The 18459-nt window shown below is 58.4% G+C and overlaps 1 protein-coding gene across 1 annotated transcript; it reads left to right on the top strand.

The window, feature by feature from the left end:
• The first annotated feature begins 911 nt into the window (after positions 1 to 911).
• Positions 912 to 18332, top strand: SGTA (small glutamine rich tetratricopeptide repeat containing alpha). Its single transcript, XM_039248160.1, has 12 exons — positions 912 to 971; positions 8605 to 8744; positions 9010 to 9116; positions 9321 to 9405; positions 10335 to 10434; positions 11774 to 11878; positions 12700 to 12838; positions 13392 to 13454; positions 14516 to 14553; positions 15360 to 15449; positions 15657 to 15804; positions 17137 to 18332. The coding sequence occupies exons 2-11, from the start codon at positions 8645 to 8647 to the stop codon at positions 15769 to 15771; spliced, it is 942 nt and encodes a 313-aa protein (XP_039104091.1). The 5' UTR covers positions 912 to 971; positions 8605 to 8644; the 3' UTR covers positions 15772 to 15804; positions 17137 to 18332.
• The last annotated feature ends 127 nt before the right edge of the window (positions 18333 to 18459 follow it).

The following is an 18459-nucleotide window of genomic DNA, read 5'->3' as shown; positions in this document are numbered from 1 at the left end:
CTTTTTTAAAAAAGTTTATTATTTATTTTGGAGGGAGAGCGCACGAGTGAGGGAGGGGAAGAGAGAGGGAGACAGACTCCGGAGCAGGCTCCGTACTGTCAGCACAGCGCCGGATTAGGGACTTGAACTCAGAAGCCATGAGATCAGGACCTGAGCCGAAATCCAGAGTGGGATGCCTAACGGCTAAGCCACCCAGGCACCCCCTACCTGGAATTTTTGGCCTCAACCTCCAAAACCTCATCTAAAAGATAGATCTTCCTTAACCATCACAGTCAAATTACCTCTCCAATCATAATCACCGCACGCCGTTTTATCAAGCGAAGAGCGCTAGTTTTTAGTACTAGTTTACTAGTTTGTAGTTGATCAACCCCAGTAGGACGTAACGAGAGCATTTTCCTGGTTTTCATAGTTGCTTTGCAAAACATTTGTTGACTACTAGGCACCTGCTGTAAACAAATGTATCTGTATTCCTTTACGTCTTATGGATGGAATGAATGAAAGAATGCATTTGTGGCTGCGCGGGTGGATAGATGGGTGAATAAACGTAAAACAGAGCGGATTAACAGTCGATCACGTTCACAGACCGCCTGTACTGCTCTGGGCGCCAGATACCAAACACAGCAACACCACGTGGCCGGCTCGGTGCCACGTGACCGGCTCTACCAAACGCGCGGGAGTCCGCCACTGTCCCACCATGCACCGCTCCGTTACCGCTTGAGAGGGAAGGACAAGCCTGATTTCCGGCCTCCAATCGGTCGCAGAGGTCAGTTGCCCTAACGACGAGCTAGCCCCTACCTCTAAATTACGTCACTTCTCCCCAAGCCCGCCTCGATAATTGACGCGCCTGCGCAGAATGAAAGCCAAAGGGAGCCACCTCCTTCCGCGCAAGCGTCGCGGCTGGGGGCGGGGCCGGAGAGCGCCGCGGTGCGCAGGCGCAGCCGTCGGCGGGTCGGCGTTTGGCCGCCTGAGAGGTGAGTGGGGGTTGCTTGGCGTTGATCCGGAAGGGCCTAGGGTCCGCGGCTTGGAGCTCCCGGGGTTCAAGGGCCCGTAAGAGGGGCTGGGGCTGGGGCCGGGGTCGCCGCGGTCCGCTGGGTACTATGAGTGGGCGGCGCGAAGGGGAAACTGAGGCAGGGCGGCGTCGAGCAGGCCCTCGCCAGCTCTGGTCCACTTCACCCGGACCCGAGGCCCGGGAAATGCTGGTTCGATGTGAAACTGGCAGTGAAAGTGCCCAGCAAGCAGCGAGTGTGCCTTCTGCTGCCCGGAAATACGGTCTCTTTGAATCGGGGATCCCGTTCGTGGGGCTCCGGTCGGTGTCCTGTCCCAGCGCCGCCGCTCTCCACCTGGCTGACCTAGCTAGCCTCTTGGCTTCCCGGAGCCTCAGTTTCCCTCTCTGTAAAACGGGCACCCCTGCCTGATGTTTGGGGGCGGGGGCGGTGGTCCTTGGGAAGATTGAAGCCACGGGGCCGGCGCAGAGCGAGAGCCCAATGGCGTTAGCAGGTGTTAGGTCTTCTTTCACACCTAGGGTCTTCTGCATGTTGACCTCGAGGCGGGAAAAGTCAGGCCGAGGACTAGCTCCATCACCTCTCACTGGCTGTGTGAGCTTGAGCAAGCCGCTTGCCTCTCTGAGCAGCGCTTTCCTTCTAGAATAGGGACGTAGGAGAACGTGCTTCCCAGGGTCACTGTGAGGTTAAATAAACAGAACATTCTGTCACCGGGCTTCTGCGCTTGTTAGGAGTATACTAGAGAACGGTTGTTTTTTTTTATTAGGTGTCAGAAAATGTGTGTGCAGCCTGCGTTCCTCAGGCTGCAGGATGTGCCCGTGCCCTTCGGTTTTCTATCTCTGATTATATATCTCTGTCTGCGTTTCCTCTCCCCAGACCAGTGGGTCAGTCACCCTGAGGGACACAGGGCGATGTCTGGAGGACATCTGTTGTTGTCAGGCCTGGGTGTGCTCCTGGCGCCGAGTGGGTGGGGCCGGGGTGCTGCTCAGCGCCCTGTGGTGAAGACAGGCCACAGTGTCCTCGGTGCAGAAGTTAAACCCTGCTCCAGACCAGAGAGTCTTCACCAGCATGAACTGCATCCGTGGGGTTGGCGAGATGAACCCCCTGATGTCCTGTGCGCGTTTTGGGGGAGAGGAAAGTGCACTTTGCAGTCAAATGCTCTACCACTGAGCTATACCCCCAGGATAGTGCTCTTTGGAGTAGAGGTTCTGGAGTCTGCTGGGTTCAAAAGTCTGGGTTTGTGTTTAGCTGGGCGACCTCAGGTGGCACCCCCATCTTTCTAGTCTCCGTGTTTTCTTCTGTAGAATGGGGATTGGAGTAAACAAGCCCAGGTCTCCGCATACTGCAGTCAGGGGGCCAGACCCAGCTGCAGCCTGTCTTTGTGAGTGAAGCCACTCCTCCATCGCGAACCCCTTAACCTGTGGCTGCTCTTCACAAGAGGAGAGCTGAGTGGCTGCCACAGAAACCTTGTGACCCGTGAAGCTCACTCGGCCTTTTTCAGAAAATGATCACCCATCCCCGCAATAAGCCACTGCATGAACTGCACTTAGCTCTGGCCTGGAGAGTGCTCGCCCCTCCAAGGAGTTCGCCTGAGGCTTGTAGTTTGGTCATTTTGGAAGAGCGTGAGCCAGCTCCACAGCCGGGATTGTAAGCTCTGCCCCAGATGGAGAGCTGTGGTCTTCCCTGGATTCTACCATTTTATTTTATTTTATTTTATTTTATTTTATTTTATTTTATTTTTTTGCCAAGAGCCGACGCTAGCCCCTGCAGGAAGTGCTCAGGAAGGGGGTTGAGGGAGCAAAGAGAATTTTAGTAGGGAGGCAAGACCCAAAGTTGTTGTCTCTTCTGTTCTCAAGGAACTCGGTCAGGTGGCTCTGAATTTGACAGGGATCTAATGCTTTCCCAAGACTATGCATCAAACACTGCTCAGTGTTGGGGTTTAAAGGGAAGACATCTGTCCTGTGGCTCATAGTCTGGGCGACGGGGGGGGGGGGGGGACACAGATGACAGACCAGGGAATTTTAAAGCCTTCTGGGCCGGGGACGAGACCAACACTTGGACTTCACCTGGAAAAGAGGGTATCTAGCTCTGTCTGAGGCAGTGACCTTGCAGCTCGGGTTGAAGGGAGTTAAGAGTTTCCAGATGGGTTGGAACAGTTGTGTTTGGAGCCCCTGAGGGTTTGGCAAAGGGCCTCGCGCACACACTCATGACGTTTTGGGGGCTTTTGATGGTTTTAAAGTGTGCGGGGAGTTCTGGTGGCGTTTTAGAAGAAAACGGCTGTGGCGAGAATCATGGGCTGAAGCCTTGGGACAGCCCTTGCTTAGATACCTGAGGTGTGCTAGGCCAAGACAGAGGAGCAGAGCATTGGCTTTGCACACTGCCGTTTGTGAGCAGGGCCCTGGTCAGGATGAGGCTGGCAGAGCCCTTGGCAGCTGGCGATTCACCTCCCCAGTGGGGCGAGGGCTCACTCTTTTGGGTTTTTTTTTTTTTTTCAATGTTTATTTTTGAGAGAGAGTAAGAGGGAGATTGAGAGAGAACACGAGTGGTGGAGGGGCAAAGAGAGGGAGACACAGACTCCAAGGCAGGATCCAGGCTCTGAGCTGTCAGCACAGAGCCCGATGTGGCGCTCAAACCCTTGAACCCTCGAACCATGAGATCATGAGCTGAGCCGAGGTTGCACGCTTAACTGACTGAGCCCTCCAGGCGCCCAAGGGCTTGTTCGTTTTAGTGAGACATGCCGGTTTTTTCTCCTTTGACCAGTTCTAGGCTCGGAAATAGGAAATTGAGGCTGATGTTGTTGTTTAGTGATGAAATGAAAAGGTGGACTGAGAGCCGGAGAGATAGTGAGGACCACCAGCAGAGCTGGCCCAGGACCCCCGCACACCCTGGGACTCTGTCCACCCTCACCGGGCTCACCCGGACCGGCCCCTCCGGGTGCCTCCTGAGAGCTCATAAAGCACTCAGTGTTCAGAGAGCAGACTGCCTTTGAGAATTTTGTCCAGTGGCCAAAACCCTACAAGTTGTGATTGTTCCGGGTGCCTGGTAGGAGTCGAGGGAAAGTGCTGTCCCTGTGTTTTGCTGGGCGTCACTTTGTGGGGAGCAGAAGGCTCGTTTGCCCCGAAAGCCCTGCATGGAGTGTGAGTCGCAAACTGTCTCTCAGAGAAGTGACAGTGTCCGTGGACCGCCTGTGTCAGAGGCCGCACTGGGTCCCTCTCGTGCGGGGGGTGTAGTCCTCAGTGGAGGACCCACGCTCCCTCAGCTGCAGGCCTGAAACCCAAAAGGTTGCGCCAACAGGTTTTCAGAAAGTATGCAGCAAAGTCATTTGGCCACAAAAATCTGAATCGCACTGACATAAAGTCTTTATTTTTCCCACTTAGAGTCTCCCAGTGATTTTCAGCCGGGGGGAGGGGGGCACATCTGGGGACATCTGTGGTTGTTACCACTGTGGAAGGAGGTTCTCCTGGCATCGACAGGGGTGGGGTCAGGGATGCTGCTGAACTCCCGGGGTTCAGGATGCCCCCGAGGGAGCGACCCGCCCCTCAGCAGTGCCAGGCGGGAGAGACCCTGCATTGATTGTCTGGAAAAACATCGCGTCCAGTCCTGCCCACACCGCACACCAGAGTGAATCCCCAGGGGTCAGATGGTACAAACCAGGGTGGCCCTGGCGTCTGTGAGTCACCCCCCCCCCCGCTCAGTGTGTGTGTTTCTGTGTGTGCAGCGTCCCAGGGCCTCAGGAGTCAGATGCTGACAGAACACAGACCCATGGGGGTGTCCCCTGGGGGGTGATTCTGCCCCCCTGCGTCAGGGCACACTGGACAGAGACCAGGAAGGCTGAGGTTCCCAGGGCGGGGGGCACAGGGAGGACTGAAATCATGCCAGAAAGGAGCGTGACTTGGTCTTTTAGTTTTTTGAACCGTTGCCTCCGAGAGCCTCAGTGGGGTCTCACACAGCACCCCCGCCCCCAGAGTCCCCGCCCGGTCCGGGACGGCAGACTTCTGCTAGAGGCCGGATTTCCTTCCTTAGTCTGCTCTTTTTGTATGCGTGATAATTTGTTTTTGAGAACTAGCGAGCCGAGGGAGGGAAGGGGGCGGGGGGGGGGGGGGGGGGGGGGGGAGGACAGAGGATCCGAAGCAGGGTCTGAGCTGACAGCAGCAAGCCTGGCACGGGGCTCAAACTCATGACCTGCGAGATCATGCCCTGAGCCCAAGTCAGATGCTCAACCTACTGAGCCACCCAGGTGCCCCCTTCCTTAGTCTACTCTTACGAAGCGAGCGCCTGTCTCCACCAGGATCTGCATTCCCTGTCCCCCCCGTGACCCACATATGTGTACATGAGGCCCAGCGTGGGGGGCCTGGTGCACACCCATGGTGGGGAACCGTGCACAGAACTGGTGCCTGGAGCATTTAGGTGGAGTCCAGCCATCCAGCCGTGCGATCTTGCCGTGCTGCTTTGTCTTACCTGTGACCCCGGCTGAGACCCTGGCACACCTCCATCCGGTTTACCATCACAGCGATTTGAGGGTGGGGAGCTGGCAAACGTAAAGGCCTAGATGGTAAACACCGTGGACTCTGTGGGGCCCCAGACGCAATCAGGGATATGATGTAGGCACTTATGTAATGTAAGAACGTGAGATTCATTCTCCACCGGCAGCTGCCTGGCCATGACCCTCAAGCCTGGACTTAGAACACAATATACAGAGGGTCCTGGGATCATACGTTTGAAGGGGAGGACCTCAGACTTGGAAAACAAATCTTTTTCTAATTATAATAAGATATACACAGTAGAATTCACCATCCTCTTTCCAAGTGCCCAGCTCAGCGGCATTGAGCAGAGTCACAGTGTCGTGCGACTGTCCCCACCCTACGTCTCCAGGACTTTCCATCTCCCCAGACTGACACCCTGTCCCCATGAAGCACCGACTCCCTGCCCCCTACCCCAGCCCTGGCTCCCACCATTTATTCTCTGTCTCTGTGGTCAGGACGCCTCTAGGGACCTCCTGTGAGTGGGGTCATGCAGGACATGTCCTTCTGTGTCTGGCTTTTGTCACCTCACACAGTGTCCTCTGGGTCCATCCACATGGTGGCGAGTGGCAGGATGTCCTTTCTTTCTTTCAATTTTATTTATTTACTTATTTTTAATTTAATTTTACTTTTGAGAGAGAGAGACAGTGTGAGCAGGGGAGGGTCAGAGAGAGACGGAGACACAGAATCTGAAACAGGCTCAAGGCTCTGAGCTGGCAGTCAGCACAGAGCCCGACGCGGGGCCCGAACCTACAAACCATGAGATCATGACCTGAGCTGAAGTCAGACAAACAACTGACTGAGCCACCCAGGCGGCCCAAGATGTCCTTTTTTTTTTTTAAGGCTGAATGATATTCCAGGGTATAGATGGAACGGACCACATCGTGTTTATTTTTGTGAGAGAGAGAGAGAGTGAGCTAGCATGAGCAGGGAAAGGACAGAGACAGAGGAAGACACGGAATCGGAAGCAGACTCCAGGCTCTGAGCTGTTAGCACAGAGCCCGACATGTGGCTCGAAATCATGAACCGTGAGATCATGACCCGAGCCAAAGTCGGACACTCAGGCACCCCTGTCTTTCAACTCTTGCAAATAATGCTGTTGTCAAAACAAATATCTAAAATGAAAACGTTTTGACGTTTCAGGAAGTGTGTGTCTGTTATTTTTAGATCTGGTGGTCAGCAGACTTGTGTGTTCTCTGTACCCTCTTGGCTGGGGAGCATGACTCACCTTTCGAGGCTTCCCCCTAAATGAGTGGATTGTGGTGGTTGATCTCTGTGGGCCCCTGTGTGTCTCCTGAGGTCTTCAGGATTAGGACTGGTTGTCCTCCAGGCTCTGGCCCATCCTGATCCCAGACCTTCTAGTTCTGGGGAGGCTCTTCAACCAAAGGCACTTGCTGGGTAAAGGGTCATTGTGTCCAGAAATGGGAGCGGGGGCTCATTACCATCATTCCCTCACCAGTTTTATGAAACAAGTATTTTAAGTTTTTCCCTTACTTAAAATTGAGATATAACCCACATACCTTAAAACAGCAGATTTTGGTGTATTCACACTGCTGTGGGGCCATCAGCTTTTTCCAAGCCCAGAACATTCCACCTCAAAAAGAACATGTGTCCCCACCAGCCATCACCCCCCAGCCCCCAGAAACCCCCTTCCCGTCTATGGAAGTGCCTGTTCTGGACCTGTGGACTCACACCCTTGTGCCCTCTCGTGTCTGGTCCCCCCCCCCACCCCTTTACGACCGGAGCGGCTGTCGATGGACATAGGTTCCCGTGAATCAGAGACCAAGGTCTCAGAGCACGGCCACCACCCGGTGTGTTGGTGGTGCTTCCCCCGAGCAGGCATCTGCATATTCACATCATCTGAGTCTGATGCCAGCCGGTTTGTAGAGCCTGAGGCCCAATGACTGACTCTTCCTGGCTCTGCGGGCCACACGGGTGTTTTGGGGAGACTGAGGTGCTTCATGCTGCAGGTTCTGGCCGCGCGGGTGGACTTGAGCCTCCTTGGGCCAGCTGCTCCTAGGAGACCCCCAGCCCCCACCTGTTACCCTTGTCAGTGGGAGCAACCGTGGAGGTGATGGTGCGAGCGAAGGAGATGGTGTCATGTGCAGCGCCTGACCCCGTCCTAGGCCTCCGGTAGCGGCCCCTCCCACCGGCTCATTCCGCACCACGCCTCTCCCCTGGGCGCTGCTGACGCAGGAGCCAGATAACCCTCCATGGTGGGCACGTGCTGGGTGCCGGGGGCGGGGGCAGCATCCCGGGTCCTCACCACTCGATACTGGGAGCACCCTGTCGTGATGACCACAGATGCCCCAAACCTGCTCCACAGCCCCTGGGGCAGGACCCCTCCCGGCCTGGGAAGCCAGCGTGTCGTGGAGGGACCAAGAAGAGGCTGACCCCCTGGAAAGGGACCGGCGCCCCTGGGGCCTGCTGGTCTGCCCTCGGCCCTCCCCCCACTCCAGACCCTCCCCACGCACTGCTCCCCGACCCTTCGTACCCCTCGGGAGTGTCAGGACTTGGAGAACCGTCAGTTTTCTGAACCTGAGTGGACAGCAGGTGGGACTGTGGTCTGCCTGGTGCTTAGCTGAAAACTCGGGGTTCGTAGACCTGCAGAGTAGTGCCGGCCGGCCCCTGGGAGCCCCCGCGTGCCACTGAGGCTGTGAAAGGGTGGTGATGGCTAAGACCACGGCACTCTCTACAGTAAGGGGGCAGGGGTGCCTGGGGCTCAGTTGCTGGAGTGCCCTGCTCTTGATTTCGGCTCAGGTCTTGATCTCATGGGATCGAGCCCTGCGTCGGACTCTGTGCTGACAGCCTGGAACCTGCTTCGGTTTCTCTCTCTCTCTCTCTCTCTCTCAAAAAATAAGTAAACCTGAAAAAAAAAAGTAGATTAAGGAGGCTGGGAGCAGTCTTCTGCTGCTGGGAGCCCCAGCATCTCATCTGTGAAAAGGGTCGTAACCATTTCCCCTCACTTGTTCAGATTAAATTGTTGCCTGAAACGGCTTCCTCAGGGCCAGGCCTGGAGCGCCGGGCACAGGTGGGGGTCACTGCCCCACTGCACTCTTCATGCCCTCTGCTTGGGTCCACAGATCCCGAGAAGCCCTAGGCGTTGTCTCTTCCTGTCACAAAATGGATAACAAGAAGCGCCTGGCCTATGCCATCATCCGCTTCCTGCACGACCAGCTGCGACACGGGGGGCTCTCGCCCGACGCCCAGGAGAGCTTGGAAGGTACGTGGGCCTGTGGCCCGCCCTCCTTCCCGCTGCGCAGGGCCCAGCCTCCTCACTCCCGACTTTTCATTGAGGAGCAGTTCCAGAACATTCTCCACCAGCCCATGTGTGACTCCACTGGTCAGAGAAAGGCTCTCTTGAAAGAAGGGGTGGGGCACCCACGATGCCTGGAAACCACGTGGGGCTGAGGAGGAGGCTATCTGAGCCCCAAAGTCAGAAAGTGGGGGTTGTGTTCAGAAGAAAACGCCTCTGTCCTCCCTCATAGTTGCGATCCAGTGCCTGGAGACTGCTTTTGGGGTGACAGTGGAAGACAGCGACCTTGCTCTCCCTCAGACTCTTCCGGAAATATTTGAAGCAGCCGCCACGGGCAGGGTGAGTCTCTGGGCTTCCCCGAACGAGAGTAACGGCCCGAGTGGCTGAGGGCTCTAGAGGCCAGTGCCAGGCCTACCCGCAGGCAGGGCGGATGGGGGGCTGCCCTCTCGGGGGTCTGAGCAGGAGGGCGGAGGAGGCGTGCGGCTGGGAGGAGGAAGATGGCCCGGCCGCCCTGTAAGCAGCTTGTCTCTGCCGTGGGCCCAGGAGGTGCCGCAGGACCTGAGGAGCCCCGAGCGAACCCCGCCTTCGGAGGAGGACTCGGCCGAGGCAGAGCGCCTCAAAACCGAAGGTGAGACGGGGCGGGCCGCTCCCCAGGCTGTGGCAGCCGGGGGCTTGCTGTCCCGCAGCACACACAGCACACGGGCTTGGGGGCCTGGGGCCGCTGAGCACGCAGATGCAAGGGTGTGCACAGGGGGGAGCCCCCGACGTGGCCGGTGCGGGTGTAAGCGGGCCGGCACCCTGGAAGGCGTTCTGACAGTGAGCACGTGGTCCCCTGGGGAACCTGTGGCCGTGGGCCGGGAGAAATGGAAATGCATGTCCACAGCAGCGGAAGGGGAGAACAGCCCAACTGTCCATAAACTGCTAAACGGGATAAACAAAATGTGACACATCCATGGCCTGAAACGTCCCTCGGCCGCGAGCAGGAGCGCGGTGCCCACACCCGCCACCCTGCGGACAGACCCTGAACACAGGATGCTCAGGGAGGGAACCAGACGTGTGGTGTGAGTCCACGTGTGTGAAGTGTCCAGGACAGGCTCATCCACGGGCGGGAGGGGTCTCGTGGGGCGGGGAGTGGGGGGTGGTGGTGGCTGATGGGGACGGGGCTTCCTTCAGGGGAGAGGGAATGTTCTAGAACTGACTGCAGTGATGGACAAGTGAATATTTTAAAAACCAAGCTGCGCACTTTGAAAGTGTGAGTTTTGTCTGAGTTACATGTCGTTAAACTTGGCTATTTCTGAGGGAAGAGACTTGTGTCCAGATGTCACAAGCAGTGACAGTTGTCCTCACCAAGTGCCAGCTCGGGCCATGAGCCTTGAGATGCTGACGCAGTTTCCCCCTCCTCCCCCGCCGCTGCCACAGCCCTGAGCATCTGAGCGCTGCTTCCTGCCCCTGGCTCTCCTCAGCCTTCACACAGACGCCTGGAGAGAGGCAACCTCGGTCAGAGCCCTCGGGTCTCCTGTGAACAGCATGGGGTCACCGGTTTTCCTTTCTCTTTAGGAAACGAGCAGATGAAAGTAGAGAACTTTGAAGCTGCCGTGCACTTCTACGGGAAGGCCATCGAGCTAAACCCCGCCAACGCCGTCTATTTCTGTAACAGGTACTGGCCAGGCCAGGTCCCGTGTCCCCAGGAGACCAGGCGAGGTGTCTGTATGGTGGCCTAGTGACTGTACCTCGCAGCCCCAAAGAAGCAGTCAGTGGCAGGCGGCCAGTAAGGTGTCAGCAGGCGTTGACAGCGGCGTTGAAATGAGGGGCCCTGTTCTCCATGCGGGTGTTGGGGCGAGGAAATAAGTCAACATCCGGGTGACATTTCATTCCTGTGTTCATGGCAGCATCGGCTCTAACTGTGAAGAGCTGCATCTGGCTTGAACTGAATTGTTTCTTTAATATTTATTGATCTTGAGAGAGAGAGCGAGCGAGAACATGTGTACTTGCGGGGGAGGGGCAGAGAGAGACCCCCAGCAGGTGCCCTGCCGTCAGCGCAGCAGACCGTGAGGTCAGGACTTGAGCTGAAACCAGGAGTCGGATGCTTAACTGACTGAGCCCCCCAGGCGCCCTGGGCTCGTACTTCTGAAGGGAAAGCTGTACCTCCTCTCCCCCCGCCCCAGCCTCTCAGCACAGACTTTCTTACTCGCAGAGGGACTGGGTGGGACGTGGGACAGTCACACGTCCGTGTGGAAGGCATGGGAACCAGCAGTGAGCAGCAGATACTGTAGGGGCACCTGACGTCATCCATGGTGCCTCGGGGGTGGAACTGCTTTAGTCTTCATTTCTTTCTAACTCTTCTAGGGGTGATCGCACAAATAGGTGGACAGAAAAGGTACGCACAGGGGCGCCTGGGGGCCTCAATTGGTTAAGCCTCCGACTTTGGGCCCAGGTCATGATCTTTTGGCTTGTGAGTTAGAGCCCTGCGTCGGGCTCTGTGCTGACAGCTCAGAGCCTGGAGCCTGTTTCGGATTCTGTGTCTCTCTCTCTGACCCTCCCCTGCTCATGCTGTCTCTGTCTGTCTGTGTCTCTCTCTCTCTCAGAAAAAAAAAAAAAGAAAAGGTACACAGAGAGTACAGAGTCCTTTGCCCCAGTGTAGCCTCTCTGTGCTTTCTACCTGATGTCTTTCTGTACTTTAGAAACCGAGGGAAATGGAAAGTGGAATGTTAAAAACACCAGTGAGAATAACTATCCAGTGTGTCCGGTCGAGAGCGTGGACAGGGGTCTCGTGGCGGATCAGTTATCAGTTTTCTGTTCGGTCCCCTCCCTGACGCAAAGCAGCCACCGTGTGGGCCCAGCTGCTCTGCCTCCTGCAGCCTCGGTTTCCCCGGGGAGGCTGCCGTGGCCCTTGGCAGCCCTGTGTCCGCCCCGCCTGACGGACGGGGAAGCTGAGGCTCACCCGTGGCAGCGAGCGAGGCACGTAGCCCTCTACCCGCGCCGCTTTGTCTCCCCAGAGCGGCGGCCTACAGCAAACTCGGAAACTACGCGGGGGCCGTGCAGGACTGTGAGCGAGCCATCTGCATCGACCCGTCCTACAGCAAAGCCTACGGCAGGATGGGGTGAGTACATACGTTGCGCGTCTGTCCGCCCGGGCGACCCCACTCCCCCGCGTCCCGCACTCCCCCTCTTCCGGTCGACCCCGCGGTTCTCTCCAGCCCTGACTCTGCCCAGACTGAGCATCACACCCCAGGGGTGGGGACCCTCCCTGCTCGTGCCTGGGCGTCCGGGGCTCCTGCAACCCTCACTCTCGGCCTCCGTGGTTTGCAAGAGCAGCTCGCAGGACTCGGGAGCACGCCTCTGCTTGCTGCCTGCCCGGGGCACACGGGGGGACGCCAGACAAAGAGGTCCACGGGGCAGGGAGCAGGGGTCCCCTGGAGCGGCGTGGCCTCCCTCCCAGCACGTGGATGCCTTCTCCAGATCTTTTTGTTGAGTTTTACAGCCTGCGCCCCAGCCTTCTCCCTCCCAGAGGTTTGGGGGTTGAGATCCTCCCGCTCACATTTGAAATTTGGTCTTCCTGGCCACCAGCCCCGCCCTGCGTCACCTCACTGGCATAAACTCAGGTGTGACCCAAGGGGCTTATCGTAAAGACCCGGAGTCGCCTGTGACTTAGGAAGTTTCAGGTTTAAGAGCTCTATGCCAGGAACAGAGGCCGCATCTGACCGCCCCACCCCCTGCCTCGGGGACCTTCAAGTCTTTTGTGCGGCTCCCTCTGGGACACCAACCTTCCTGCCTCTGAATTCTTGTCATACGCCCATCCTCTCACCCTGTGTCCCTCACGTGCCATTCCCGCTGGGTGCCGGGCCACAGAGACACTGAAGCGGTTTGGGGGTGCGGGTGGCCTCCGCGGGCCCTCCCCCACGCCGCGGCGCCTCTCCCGCAGCCTCGCGCTCTCCAGTCTGGACAAGCACAGCGAGGCGGTGGCCTACTACAGGAGGGCCTTGGAGCTGGACCCCGGCAACGAGACCTACAAGTCGAACCTCAAGATAGCGGAGCTGAAGCTGAGGGAGACGCCGAGTCCCGTGAGCGGCCCTGCGGAGGGAGGGCCCTGGGGGGGAGGGCCCTGGCGGGCGGGCCGGGTACACGCTCAGGGCTGGCCAGAGACACAGACACGGAAAGGCCTGTCACAAAGGAAGAAGTTTAGCCCCACGGGCCGTGGACACAGGAGGCAGGGCCACACGGGGAAACTCCAGGGTCAGTTAGGAGGCAGGTGGGAACGTGGGCCCCTGCCGTGGTTTCCGTGGGGAGGCGGGAGGCAGGCTGACAGGCCTGCACACTAAAGGTGGGCCCGTGGGTGATGGTTCCCTGCCTCTGGGAATTGCTTACCCCTGAGCGGCCGACGCTCCAGGGTTCAGAACATGAGCGAGTGAAGGACGGCACTTGAAGACAGTTTGTGGGTGCTTTTTCTGAAGCACTCCTGGCCTGGAGGCCCGGCTGCCTGGTCGCCGGGATGTCTGAGCCGTAGGCCTCTTAGAATTCAGAAAAGTCCCGTGTGGGATTATCTGTCTCAGTACTTGGTGCCTGGGGCCCAGCTGTCTGGCCCTGGGGCTACTCACTGGGCTTTTCTCCCCACAGACAGGAGGCGTCGGCAGCTTTGACATCGCCGGCCTGCTGAACAACCCAAGTTTCATGAGCATGGTAATCCGCGCCCGCCTCTCTCCTGGGCCCTGGGGCCTTCTCTGGGGGCCATGACCTGGGCACTGGGGGTGGAGCAGCATCCCCGGCCCCAGCCCTCAATGCCAGGAGCCCCCCAGTGTGACAGGCACCCACGTCCCCAGGCACCGCCCCGAAGTTCCCTCACTTCGCCCCAGTGAGACCCCTCAGTATGGAGCACAGAGGACAGACTGGATCCTGCCTCTCACGGCCGAGTCACCCAGAGAAGCGGCATTGCTTTCTCCAGCTCTGTTTCCTCCTCACGCTGTGGAGACCCTGGTGGACTCACAGCCACGCCCACTTCCCCGAGGCTCAGATGAGACGCCTAGGGGCCTGGGATGCCACCAAGGCGGAAGTCCTGCCTTCCCAGGGCCAGGAGCGCCTGTCCTATGCGGCGCTTTCCTTTGAAAGCAGGTGCCACCCGTGACCTCGGGGCTGTTCCCGCACATGCCAGTTCTTTCAGGTGGCCTCGGGGCCCAGGGTTTCCAAGTGTCAGGAAGAGGGAGAGCCTGCACTTTTCGGCATCAGAGCGTCCTCACTACAGTGGGGTGACCGGTCGGCCAGGCACGCGATGGGCCAGGGAAGCACCTTAGAGTTTGGTGGCACATGGCCATACCCGTGCGGTGACAGCGACACAGGGCTGAGTGGTTGGCACAGGGACTAGCCCATAAGGCCGAGAACCTTGACTCTGGCCCTTCACGGAACTTAGCCAGCCCCCGGAGCCACGACAGGGAAGGCCCCTCTTCAGCTGCCCACTCGGCCGCGTCCTGAAGCAGGTCCTAGGGAGAGAGCCCTCGGGGGGAGAAAGTTCAAGCACAGGTGTCCAGGGTAGCAATGCTGACCGAATTTGGTGGCCGGAAAAACGGACCGGCCTAAGCGGCAAAGTAGGAGATGATGAGGTGCCTGGGAATCTCTTAAAAGACCAGTCGTGAACGGGACGCAAGTGCGTCAGGAAGGCGCAGAGCCAGGCCGGGAGGGCCCAGCGCGCTTGGGGAAGCGTGTGTAGCCAGGAGCCTGCTGTTCTGATCATTTTTTCTTCTCTTCAGGCGTCAAACCTGATGAACAACCCCCAAGTTCAGCAGCTGTAAGTGACAGCCGTCTGCTCTTGATCTTATGGTTACAGTTTTCATTGTACAAGACACACATGACTTAAAACTATTTTAAGGTTTACAGCGCAGTGGCGTTAAGTATATTCCATATGTTGTACCACCAGCACCGTTGCCTAATTCCAGAGCGCTGTGTCACCCCAAACAGTCCTCGTCTCCGTTATAGGAGCCCCCAGCCCCCGCCACTCGCAAGCCCCCTTCCCGTCTGTGGGTGAGCCTGTTCTGGACATTTCACACACGTGGGATCACACCCCGTGTGACCTTGTGTGTGGTTCCCTCCCTGAGCGTCGTGTGTGAGCACCTGTTTTCAGTTCTGGGTCCACACCCAGGAGCGGAATTGCTGGGTCGTGTGGTGATTCTGTGTTTAACTTACTGAAGAATTGCTGGACTGTGGTTAAATCTTAAAGCAAAATTTCTCAGCCGCAGTAGTAAACATCAGGGCGGGTCACTCTGGGGGCATCCCAGGTGCCATGAGGGCTGAGCGGCACTCCTGCCCAGCCCCCACCCCACTGCCAGGAGGTCCCCAGTTGTGATGGCCACCAATGTCCCCAGACATGGTCCTGTGTCCCCTGGTTGAGGAGCACTGTCTTTAAGCCAGAAACAGATTGTCCCCAGTAAGCTGGTGGCGTTCACGGCAGCCGCCGTCAGAGAGCAGGGCGGGCATGCGGCACTGGGCCCCAGAGGGGCTGCTCCGCAGTGGAGACCAGCGCGTGTTCTGGAAGAGTGGGTCCAGCCGGAGTGGGCAGGCCGCGCTGACTGCGCATCATGGGCTCTCTCCTTGCAGCATGTCCGGGATGATTTCTGGCGGCCACAACCCCCTGGGGACTCCCGGCACCAGCCCCTCACAGAACGACCTGGCCAGTCTCATTCAGGCGTGAGTACACGTGCCTGGGGGGTTTTGAGGGTGGTGGGGGCCACCCACGAGGTTAAGACCACAAGTGTTGTGTCCCTGGGCACTCGGTAAGACCCTGCTACGGGGGTCCGGTGAGTAGCTGCGCTGCCCATGGGGGGCACGTGCCTAGGGCGCGGCCGGGAGGGTGCCCCGGACCCCCAGCTGAGCCCGGGCCCGCCCCCCCTGCAGCGGCCAGCAGTTCGCCCAGCAGATGCAGCAGCAGAACCCAGAGTTGATAGAACAGCTCCGAAGTCAGATCCGAAGTCGGACCCCCAGTGCCAGCAACGACGACCAGCAGGAGTGACGGCCCCTGCACGTCCCCTGCGGGCTGTGAAGGGTGAGAGCCTCCGTTTGACCTCCCGGGTCCACGAGGTTGGGTGGGTCTCCACGGCTGGGGGGCTGTTTGGTGCCATTGGGCCCCTTTCCAAGGTGTTTCCGCTTGAACCCTGTCCCTCCCTACCCGGTTCTCATCTGTGGTGGGCCCGGCACGCTGGGGGGGTTTTGTGTAGACGGGCTGGAAGCCAGCCTCCCGGTCAGGGCTGCTGCCTGAGGGCCTGCAGAGAGTGGGCGGCCACCGCGATGGCCAGTGAGGTCTCCAGGGCTGGGGTGATAGGCCAGCCCGGCCCCTCACTCCCCGTGTCCCCCTGGAAGTGCGTGCGCACGCGCGCGTGTGTATGTGTGTTTGTTGCGAGCACATGTTAACAAGGGACGGCTGGACAACAGGTGGGGGGCCCCCCGCAGCGTTGGCTGGTGCAGGGACTGCCCCAGGGGCCCCCGGACTCCACCCCTGCCCATTAGCCTTGCCTCCCGGCCCAGCAGGTTTCCGCCCAGGAGGCCTGGGCGCCCCTGTCTTCCCATTTCCCCTTTAATCATAATTTTTCTTTTTTTTTTTAAATTTTTTTTAAATGTTTTTTATTTATTTCTCGGAGAGAGAGAGAGAGAGACATCGTGATCAGGGGAGGGTCAGAGAGAGAGAGAGTCACAGACTCTGAAACAGGCTCCAGGCTCTGAGCTGACAGTCAGCACAGAGCCCGACGCGGGGCTCGAACCCACGAACCGCGAGATCATGACCTGAGCGAAAGTCGGATGCTTAACCGACTAAGCCACCCGGGCGCCCCTAACCATAATTTTTCTATTAAAATTTTTAAAGAACCAGGGCGCCTGGCTGGCCCAGTCGCAGAGAGCGCAACTCTTGATCTCAGGGTTGGGAGCTCCAGCTCCATGTTGGGTGTAGAAGTTACTAAAAGAGTAAAGAAACTTAAAATCGTTGTAAGGATTCTACAAGACAGAAACAAGCAAGGCTAACAACTTTGATCTCTCGACCCACCTGGCAACTATTGGGCATGTTTTTTTTCCATTTTTTTTTTTAAGCACTCTTAAAAAAATAGAGCAAAAAACATAGTTGAGATCAGTTTTGCATTTGTCGTATGTTGTAGCCTCACCTGCACAACACCCCTGCCGACCTTTCCCGTACGTTCTGGGTGTGTTCTGACACGGCGCTGCCCCGCCTGGGAACGTGGCCACGTGAGCCACAGAGATTTAGGCTGAAGCATCACAGGGGGCTGGTGCCGCCTGGGGCCTGGCCCGGGGCTGTCCCCACCCGGCCACACGCCCCCAACCCCCCACGGCCTTGTGCGCACCACCCCCTGACTCACATCCCTCCCTGCAGCCCTCCACACCGCCAGCTCGTTCCCACCGACTGGAAGCCTTCTCACATTTTGCCGTCTTCTCCCCTTGGACCGCCCAAGAGAGAAAAAGAAAAAGAAATTGGACCTGCATGTTAAGATGGATTTTTATTATTTTTATTTTTCCCTCTACCCTCCCCTCCCTGTTTGTAGTCTCCCACAGCCCCCAGACCCTTCTCGAAACAGAGCCAGCAAGCTGTGAATGCAGACCAGCTCCCAGAAAACCCAGTCACTAAAGTATTTTCTAGACTGTTCCAGGGCAGGGGTCTTTCTCGAGCCTCTGTCCAGGAAGCCGCCAGTTTTGTGTCAAGCCACGTCAGGGACACCCGTGGCTCCCAGAATCCCTTTCTGCAGCCCCCCACGGTCTGTCTTCAGAGGCCTCCGCAGCCCGGTGAGAAGACCCTTCTGAGTCATCCTTGGCCTCCCCAGCCGCGTCCCGCTCGGACGAGCTCACTGCCAGCTGCGGTCTGGGCGCCAGTGTCCGCCCTGCCCCTCGGACCGCGGGTTTTCGCGGGAGGAGCTCTTCGGATGTGTTTTCCTAGACGACGATTTCTGCTGCCTCGTACCCCAGCGGGAGCAGGGGTGGGACTGTCCTGGGGTGCACAGGACCGGCCACCCGGACTTCTCTGATCGACCATTTTGATGGACATGCGTCTCATCTCTGACCCTCTCATCCTGGCGCTTGTGACCGACAGACCCCAGGGGGGCAGATCGTCACCTTCCAGCCTGTCCCAGCTGGGGTCCCAGCCCCACTGCCCTTCTGCCCACGGCCGACCCTGCCGGCCGGCATGTTTGGGTCCTTGGGTTCCGAGCTGGGGGCCAGCGGGGGCCCCTGGTGCCACCAGAGCTGTTTCCAAGGTAGGCACACTGCCCAGGACATGAGGCCACCTCGGATGCCCCCATGGCCTCTGCTCAGGCGGGGAGGGGGAGGGGGCAGATCCGCTGGCACCACTGTACCAGCAGCGACGTTGGCAACTGGATTGTTCGAGGTTCCTGGTGTCGTTGGCCGTCTGCGAGGCGGACCCAGTACCGTGTGTGTCGTAGGTAACTAGTAGGAAGACGGGCCACTGCCAGCCACCTGCGGTCCGTCCCACGTCTGGCGAAATGTGTCCTAACTCTCGAGTGCTAGCCATGGTGACAAGCATAATGTGTGGGGAATAAATAGACATCGTGACCTCTGCTCAGCTCTGCGTTGACCTCTCGCGCCACCCCTACCCTCCTGCCCCCAATTCCCAGAAGCCCCCAGCCTGGAGCCCCGCCCCCCCGCCGGCACATGCCGGGTGGGAATCTTGTCAATGCCTGGTGCC

This window comes from Hyaena hyaena, unplaced genomic scaffold, assembly GCF_003009895.1.
Source record: "Hyaena hyaena isolate Hyena2069 unplaced genomic scaffold, ASM300989v1 scaffold_302, whole genome shotgun sequence".
Classification (NCBI taxonomy): domain Eukaryota; kingdom Metazoa; phylum Chordata; class Mammalia; order Carnivora; family Hyaenidae; genus Hyaena; species Hyaena hyaena.
Note: the sequence above shows the minus strand (reverse complement) of the source record. Positions and strands in the feature narration are given on the sequence as shown.